The sequence below is a fragment of the Sinocyclocheilus rhinocerous genome, unplaced genomic scaffold, assembly GCF_001515625.1.
Source record: "Sinocyclocheilus rhinocerous isolate Xijiao unplaced genomic scaffold, SAMN03320098_v1.1 scaffold3047, whole genome shotgun sequence".
NCBI lineage: Eukaryota > Metazoa > Chordata > Actinopteri > Cypriniformes > Cyprinidae > Sinocyclocheilus > Sinocyclocheilus rhinocerous.
This window is the reverse complement of record NW_015662947.1, coordinates 28041-37827: the sequence shown is the minus strand read 5'-3', so window position 1 is coordinate 37827 and position 9787 is coordinate 28041. Positions and strand designations below refer to the sequence as shown.

General features: G+C 38.7%; 1 protein-coding gene across 1 annotated transcript in view; it reads left to right on the top strand.

Moving 5' to 3' along the window:
- Positions 1-9787, top strand: part of LOC107728515 (kinesin heavy chain-like) — a 39216-nt gene that overhangs the window by 26673 nt on the left and 2756 nt on the right. Inside the window, exons 11-12 of the mRNA XM_016538718.1 lie at positions 6644-6792; positions 8289-8515. Coding sequence (XP_016394204.1) covers positions 6644-6792; positions 8289-8515 — 376 coding nt within the window. The remainder of the gene's footprint in view (positions 1-6643; positions 6793-8288; positions 8516-9787) is intronic.

Below are 9787 nucleotides of genomic sequence, written 5' to 3'. Positions count from 1 at the left end.
TGAAATAAGTACTAGTATCTATTGAATAAGTACTAGTATCTATTTAATAGGTACTAGTATCTAATGAATGAGTACTAGTTTCTAATAAATAAGCACTAGTACATAATTATGTACTAGTACTTATTTATTAGATACTAGTACTTATTCATTAGATACTAGTGCTTATTTATTAGGTACTAGTACTTATTCATTAGATACTAGTGCTTATTTATTAGGTACTAGTACTTATTCATTAGATACTAGTGCTTATTTATTAGGTACTAGTACTTATTCATTAGATACTAGTGCTTATTTATTAGGTACTAGTACTTATTCATTAGATACTAGTACTTATTGATTAAATACTAGTACTTATTTATTAGCTACTAGTACTTATTTATTAGATACTAGTACTTATTCATTAGATACTAGTACTTATTTCAATAGTGACTAGTAACTATTATATTGTTACAAGTACAAATTTTTAAATTTTTGCCATTGACTTCTATGGGGATCCGTCATTGAGATATCAACTATTCAGTTTTGACTAGTATGTATTCCACTAGTGACTAGAACTTAATTTTTATGTACTAGTAGTTATTCATTAGGTACTAACTAGTACATATTTTTAGATACTAGTACTCATTCATTAGATACTAGTACCTATTAAATAGACACTAGTACTTATTAATTAGATTCTAGTACTTATAATTAGATACTAGTACTTGTCCATTAGATACTAGTTCTTGTTTATTAGATACTAGTACTTATTCATTAGGTACTAGTGCTTATTTATTAGAAATGAGTACTCATTCGTTAGATAATAATACCTATTAAATATATACTAGTACTTATTCAATAGATACTAGTACACATTTATTAGAGACTAGTACTAGAACGAAATGTTACTAGTATGATTTTTTATTTTACTAGTAAATTTTTTAATTGAACTCTACTGTAGCCATTTGGACTAGTTATAACATAAGACAAGTAAAAAAGCTTCTAGTGAAAAGATACTTAAAAAGCTACTAAAAGATATTAGTGTCTAATAAATAAGTACAAGTACCTAATGAATAACTACTAGTATCTAATAAATGTGTACTAGTATCTATTAAGTACAAGTATCTATTTAATAGGTACTAGTATCTAATGAATGAGTACTAATTTCTAATAAATAAGTACTAGTACCTAATGAATAACTACTAGTATCTAATAAATGTGTACTAGTATCTATTAAGTACAAGTATCTATTTAATAGGTACTAGTATCTAATGAATAAGTACCAGTATCTAAAAAATAAGTACTAGTATTTAATGAATGCTTACTAGTGTAATGAGGCGACAGGGACGAGAGACGAGTGGATCCATCTGCAAAGCTTTACTCATAGAACGTGGTCAAAACAGGCTTGGGTCAGACAATGGCAACAGGTATATTGAGGGCAAGACACAAGAGTAATCCGATAAACAGGCGTAGGTAGATTAACGGCGAACATAATACAAAAGGGCTTGACAAGAGGGGTAATCAAATCACATGAGCAATAATCCAGGCGAGGTGCGAACACAGTCCGAAACAGCAAGGCAAAGGGTTAATCCAAGATACACAGGCAGAAGATCAGAACAGGATAAAACAGGCAAGGCAAGACTTAGACTAGACTATGGAAACTAGAACTAGAACTAAAACAAGGACAGGGAACTGGCTCCGTAAAGTAGCTACGTTAAACAGCATCAACGCTTAAACAATACTCGGCAGTTTGAACAGGATCTGAGTGGGTGTTATATAGTGTGTGTGATTGGTTTCAGATGAACATGTGATTAGTGAATTGGCTGCTGGGAAATGTAGGGACGGAAGTCCATGAACCGGATTTGTGACAACTAGTAAGATTTAAATAGATACTAGTCACTAGTGCAATAATTACTAGTCAGAAATTAAAAGATGATGTCAAAAACAGAATAACTACGACTCCCTGTTCATTTGGTGATATCTTCAACCTCATAAATAACTAGTGAGAATGCATTTGGAGATATTCGCGTACCTTATCAGTGTCGTGCGCTTTGCTTGGCCATTTGTTGGGATAAACAGGAAAGTGTGTTCAAGCGCCAGCAAAACAGTGTAAAGAAATAGTCTTTGTGAGAAGCAGTCAATCAGCAGAAGTTAAAAGCAGCTTGTAAGTGTATTTATTTCTTGTCTCAGTGTTTAGCACAGTTGTCTAGTCATAACATAAGACGAGTAAAAAAGCAGATCTGACTAGTAAGATAAGAATTGTTACTAGTAGTTATTACAAAAGACACTAGTGTCTAATAAATAAGTACTAGTACCTAATGAATAACTACTAGTATCTATTAAATAGGTACTAGTATCTAATGAATGCTTACTAGTAATATTTAAATAGATACTAGTCACTATTGCAATAATTACTAGTCAGAAATTAAAAGATGATATCAAAAACAAAATAACTACTTCTCCTTGTTCATTTGGAGATATCTTCAACCTCATAAAGAACTAGTGAGAATGTATTTGGAGATATCTTCATTTAAACAGATCATTACATAAACATGAGTACCTCTCCACCGTCCAATGGTAATACAATACATTAATATGCAGAATTAATTTGATTGTTAAGTAAGGCTAACTGGCTTTGTATGTTAGCCTATCTTGCTAATTGGTTACCATGAAAACACAAGGAAATATTACAAACATGTTGTCCAACAAAGTATAATGATATGTTTTAGTCCAAATTCACAACATCAGTCGAGTCTTTGAAATAACTTATTGAAATCTGACATGGTTTCATTAAACAGAATGAGGCAGAAATCATGCCACTTTATATTATTCTATACAGTGATAAAGGCTATATCAATTAGCATTGCATTTTAAACTTTATTCTTATAAAAATACCCAAGATGGCTTGAAGAGCACAGATAAAACCATATATTGTCACAGTCATTGGTTATTTTCTTCATGTTTAATCAGTAAAACGTCTAGTAAAACGTCTATCTGCATGTTATTCAGCTACTAGGCTACATCTACAGTGAAAGCTGAATTTCCTGGAACGTCATCAGTGAGTCTCACTTGTGGAGTTTCTGCACGAGGGCGCCCTCTGGCGTTGAGTATGAATGAAAAAGAAATTACATTAATTGAGTACTCATTATTGCTCACAAAACCCTAATTTGAGTAAAAAATAGCAAAAATAATTACGAACTTTGAGGTAAACATTTGCAAATCCTTAAGTTTTTCTCCAGGGTAAAGAAGTGTACATTTTTTTTATTTTTCTTGCAGCTATATTTATTATTATATTTATTCTTAAATACTCAGTTTTCTATATTATAGTGAAATAGTGTTATTACAAAAGTAATTTTCCTTATTTTGTTTAATGTTTTTATTTAGAAATTATAACCATAATCATTATTAGTTTTATTGATATATAAAAACAACATTTTTGGCCAAATTGTGTGGCCCTACAAGTACAGCAAACCTGGTGTCTTTTTTCCAAATAAAGAAAATGTTTGTCTGAAAACCATAAGATTTGGATTTTGTGTGCCCTGTACAGAATATTAATGTAAAAACATTCAGTGTCTGTAGCTCCAGTGTGCCCTGTACAGAACATTATTTTAAAAACATCCAGTGTCTGCAGCACCAGTGTGCCCTGTACAGAACATGAATGTAAAAACATTCAGTGTCTGTAGCACCAGTGTGCCCTGTACAGAACATTAATGTAAAAACATTCAGTGTCTGTAGCACCAGTGTGCCCTGTACAGAACATTAATGTATCTGCAGCACCAGTGTGCCCTGTACAGTCTGCAGCACCAGTGTGCCCTGTACAGAACATTAATGTAAAAACATTCAGTGTCTGTAGCACCAGTGCTATATGCAAAAAAAGTTAACATACGGCCCTGGTATGATATTTATTGTTTTTACTGGAGGAAAAATGTCATGTTCAGCAGCTTCACGCTGAATCACGCATGCGCTGTATCATCCGCTCATCGGTTCTCAAATCGGACGTGTCCGAAAGGAACAGTTCTCGTTTCAGTGTACTGGTGATCCGAAAACCGTTGCAACCGGTTTTTGACTCGAGAACGAGAACCGCTCTAACGGGCACACTGCAGGCACGTTAAGTATATCAGCTGCTCTGCTCGTGCTCATCATCGGTTCTATTTAATACAAACTCAATTTGTGAATGTGTCATCATTAACTATAACTACAGTAGTACAAATATTTCATAAATCATCCCTTGTTCCTATTAAACAGAGTCTTAATTATTATGGTCCAACCGAGATCATAAAAACCCCTTCAGCCTATAACCTAACAGAATCATCAACTGAACAAACATAAACATAAGTTTCAATATGTTTTATACTGTCACGCTTTCTGATGTTCAGCAAAATACTTGAATAACATGCTTTTCGTCCTCTTGAAATTACACGCATGCGCAGTATCATCAGCTCATCGGTTCTCAAATTGGACGTGTCCGAAAGAAACCGGTTCTCAGTCGAGTGAACCGGTGATCTGAAAACCGATGCAACCGGTTCTTGACTCGAGAACGAGAACCGCTCTAACCGGCACACTGCATGCGCGTTCAGTATATCAGCTGCTCTACTCGTGCTCATCATCGGTTCTATTTAACACACACAATTTGTGAATGTGTCATCATCTATAATTACTGTACAGGTATTTCATTAATCTTATTAAGGTCCTTAACACACTTACATTCATCTTTTAAAAATAATTGAGTAATGCTTTAATTTGCTCCATCAGTTGTTTCAAAAACTGTAATGCAGTCGAGCCAAACACATCCTCATACAGTGACAGTAATTCATAATCATAATTTTCAATATGATTTGTATCATCACACTTTCTGATGTTCAGCAAAATACTTGAATAACATGCTTTTTTTGTATTCTTTAAAAAATTACACGCATGCGCAGTATCATCAGCTCATCGGTTCTCAAATCGGACATGTCTGAAAGAAACCGGTTCTCGGTCGAGTGAACCGCTGATCCGAAAACCGATGCAACCGGTTCTTGACTTGAGAACGAGAACCGCAAGCAGTCGGCGTGTACGTTCGCTGCACTCATGCTCAGTCCAGCTTCTCTGCTCGTGCACATCCCATCATTGGCTCTCTTTTCACAGCAGTTCAGTCAATGTCCTGTTAGGAGTAACTGAATAACTCGGGATATTGGTTTATTTCGCGTCAGAGGGAGAGTCAGGCACGTTTATAAACCGAATAACTTAAGTAACTTGTGGATTGGTGCGTACTGGAGACGCGAACCGTTTCAAACGATTCAGTTCGATTTCGTGAACTGGTTCGATCGGTTCACTAAGAAGATCCAGTTAAATAGAACGATTTGTTCGCGAACCGGAATGGTGCCACCCGCGCCGCGCTCCCGGGGCGGACGTTACCACAAAAGCCCAAATGACGCAACACTTCAGCTTTGTACAACGAAACTGGAACAATCTTTTCATTCTCCATTACTGGCAGCGAACTATATTAACACTAATGATAGTGGCGTTGTAACGGGGCTGATGAGAGGCGTACGGATCCATGTGCAAGCTTTTATTTACAAGAGAAGTGGTCAAACACAGGCAGGGTCGAACAACAGCAAACAGGTATGGGTGATTAGTGACGGCTGTGTGATCAGTGAATTCAGCTGTGTAAGTGCAATGGATGATGGGAACTGTAGTCCGGGGTGACATGTAACAGTCTGTGTAGTGTGAGAGTCAATGTAATGGTAGAATGACCTCTAGTGGCAATCGGCCGGAAGGCCACGGACCGGATTCGTGACAGGCGTGCCCTAATGCTAGTATTTCCTGTCACTGTTTAAGTTCAGAGATGAAGACTGCTATCTAATGGTCGGGATATGAACTCAAAACAAAACAACTGCCATGAATCTTGTATGATTTTTGTATTATTTTAATAATATCGATACAGTATTGCCAAACAAAATATCGCGATACTCACGTATCACGTAACAAAATACTGCCTCAGAGCCACTTTGATGTTGCCATGCTACTCAGCACATGGCTTGTTTTCAGTCAGCTATGCTTGAGAAGCAGTATGTAATGTGTTAAACGCAGAATGTAAGAAAAACTGATTGCAATTTAATATGTAAAAAATATATAATAAAGTAATTAACCACTTTCATATTCATGAAATGGATTTAATTTCAGTATTGCAATGTCATCTTTTATCTGTGTTGCTACCTTGGACACATCACCTCCAAAATGCTGTTAACATTCAGAAATTACTGTGAAGGAGGCTTTTTTTTAATTTTTTCAAATATACTGTTTATACTTGTTTGTTTCATTGTTTGTCCCTGGTTTCACAACACTGACAACACAATTTTTCGACATATTTTTTTCTAAACATGTGGAATAGAACAGCTACTTCCTTCAGATCTTTGTAACTGGTTATAACTGTTTAACAGCAGATTTCTTTCATCAAATCACTGTTGTCTTTTACGTGCTCATACTAATAAGTTTGATCGTTCAGGGGTGTATTTCCCATAACCATTGTTACCTAACTATGGTCATTAGTTCCACTGAACTCTATTGCTAAACGTCGGAACTTGTGACCATAGTTGCTTTTGGGAAACGCACCCTAGGTCATGAAACTCTAAATAGAAACATGTTGTCAAAAGAGACTGAGACCTGTCTGTGTGTGCTGCAGTGCAAAGAGAATAAAAAATACAGCCTCTATTAACCACAAGATGACGTCTAATGAGTGGCAAAGGAAATATGAGAAAGAGAAGGAGAAGAACAATATTTTGGAGAACAAAATCCAGACACTGGAGATGGAGCGGAGAAACTGGCACAATGGTGAGGCTCATACACAGACTTCATGCATTCTGATGAATCTATACTTTGGTGGTGTAATTCCTCCCAGATTGTTGTGAGCATTCTAAAGTTAAATGGACTGGCTTACTGTTTCATGGATTTTATAGACAAGAACACAACCCTCAAGTCTCCAAAAACTTTGCAGAAACTCACTCTCCAGAAACTTCTCTCTCTCTCTCTCTTATTTTTTTCCCTCAAGAGGCAAGATAGGGTAAAAAAAATAGCTAGCTAACAATTAGCATGCAGCACCAACCTCAGCCACCAGGTGCCACTATCACTAAGCCTGAAATTCCCTTTCAAAGAAGAACTGCTGCATCATTGTTCATGCTATGGAAACGTTAATACCCATTGTGCCATACTAAACGATCCCTGCTCACTGTGTTGTGCCACCAAGCGAGCCAGGCTGTAGACAGTGCACCAATGATCATGTGCTTAGGGAGCCAGAGTTGCGGGTCCACAGCTCCATACCGTCCATGTACAATTGTCAGCCTAAGCATTGCTGGGCAGTCCAACCAAGGGGAGCCTAAATTAAGCATTCTGTTCCTAGGGCCTAGAAGAGGCCTCAGGTGAGAGCAGCACTCTCTCAACTGTCTGCTCTACACTGAAGTCTCCCAGAGAGTGACAGTGAAGGTACACTCGGGGTCAACAAGAATGGGGTGACTGCCAGCACCCTGCGCTCTCAGTTCACCACACAAAAAAATGAGAGCAACTAACTTCCACTAAGCACAGAGAGTGGCCGCTTTAACAGGCAAGCCAGCCGAGGGGAGTATGAATTTAAGTAGAAGAGGCCACAGGAGAAAACATCACTGTCTCATCCGTCCACTCTCCCTAACAAAGGTGCTTTTGTTAAACCAATAAGTGTGTAAATACTTACTATCTTGACCAGAGGGGGCCCAAAAAGAAAGGGGCCCTCTTATTAAAAGACCTTCACCACAGGCCCCAGGGGAAATGCTTTACCTGATAAACAGGTCTCCTAGGGGACATGAGCTGCCAAACATCCAATAGACTACTACCTATGGAGTACACCAGAGGGTACACTGAAGAACCAGGGCACTGCAGAACCTCTCTCAACTACCCCCTAAGTGTATCTGGTTTATCTGCCCAGTTCTAATATGTTTAGGCTAATTGTTTCAAATGTTTCCCCCTAGTCAGAGAGGACCAGTTATCTCTATCTGAATCTAACCACCCTAGAAGTCCAAAAATATTCAGATCTTCTTTGGGGGAGAGTGCTTCACATCTCAGAAGAAGAAACAAATATCTCTCTCTCCCCTCTTTTTAAATAAACATATATAAATATATATACTTCCAATATAACAACCTATTGTAACCCAACACCCCTACTCTAACGGAGGTGTGAGGGGAGAAGGGGAGGGTTGGGGAATGGAAAAATAAGTGGGGCTTCAGGGCTTTGGCTTATGCTGTTGCTTATCCATGATTACATCCCTAAGGTCGTTTCTAACCCAACTCCTCTGAGGCAGGAACAAACAGTCCTGAATGCAAAATCGGGGAGTCCAGGAGAAAGGCTCTGTTCTTCTCCTTTAGCACAGACAGGTTAAGCCACAAATGCTGCTCCGTGGCAACCATGGCAGCAAGTGAGTGGCCGATGGCGCAGACCGCCTGCTTGATGGCATGGAGGGCAAAATCTGTGGTGTGGCCTCTGGGACAGTCTCTCACCTCGGTCGTGGTCCCTCAACAGGTCAGCTTGGTAGGCTGGGAGCACACCCATGGTGTGCAAAGCCCAACAAGGCTGGCCCACCGCAACATAAGCCCACAAGCTTAGATGTTATCCTTCCATGAGGATGCCACACCAGGGGAGAGGGGATTTGCAAGCGCTTCTTCCACCTGGGGTATGCTTATGCACCCATGCTCAGCCAACCCCTGAGGAGGAGGAGGATGGTTTGCTCTGTACATCCACCTCAACCCATCACATCTAGATTCTCAAAGTTATGGCGTGCCAACAGCATGCTCAGTAGAGCTAATAAGCTAACAAGCAAGACTGGAAAAAGGGCTAGGCCCATCTCAAGCTCCTTGGCAAGCTCTACCTGCAAGCCCCACAATCAGAGTCAGCGAGCCGCCTCGGCAGCAGCGGGACCCAAACCGCGGGCTGCAGTCGCCTGGCTCCCATCCCTCTTAAAAAGAGCCAGGCGGGAGTGTAGCTTCCTCACTTTGAACACGTCACAGTGAGCACAGCCAGCTTACTCCAGAGCTGACCAAGCATTCTTTACTCTGAGAGAGAATGGAGGAATTCCCATAGCGTCAACAATGACGCAGCATTAAATTTCCACTTCAAAAGGGTATTAATGCTAACACTGCTTTCTCTTTTGATTTTTCCTACAATAATACACTGAACAAAATTATAAACGCAACACTTTTGTTTTTGCCCCCATTTTTCATGAGCTGAACTCAAAGATCTAAGACTTTTTCTCATGAAAAATGGGGGCAAAAACAAAAGTGTTGCGTTTATATTTTTGTTCAGTGTACATTTACAAAAAAGTTTTGCAAATTGTAATCAAGACAAAATCAGTTTACATATATTTCAAATGGCATTTGTTGTCATGTGTAAAAACTGGAGTTATTTTAGTTGTATATTGCGCTTTTTTGAATTGTTAGACCTACGTTAGAGCAGTGGCTCCCAACCACATTCCTGGAGTACCCCCAACATTGCACATTTTGCATGTCTCCTTCATCTGACACACCCATTTCAGGTCTTGTAGTCTCTATTAATGTGCTGATGAGTTGAATCAGGTCTGTTTGTGTAACGAATCATCCACTGAAGGCGAGCGTAAGTGAGAACCCAAGTGCAGTTTATTTACAGGTGATCCAAACATAACCCAAACAGACGAAGACTAGATACACAGACTTGACTTGACTTGACTTGACTTGACTAGGCATGAACAGACTTGACGAGGCATAACAGACTTGACGAGGCATAACAGATTAGACTCACTGACAGCGGGTTACAACATCAATACACGAC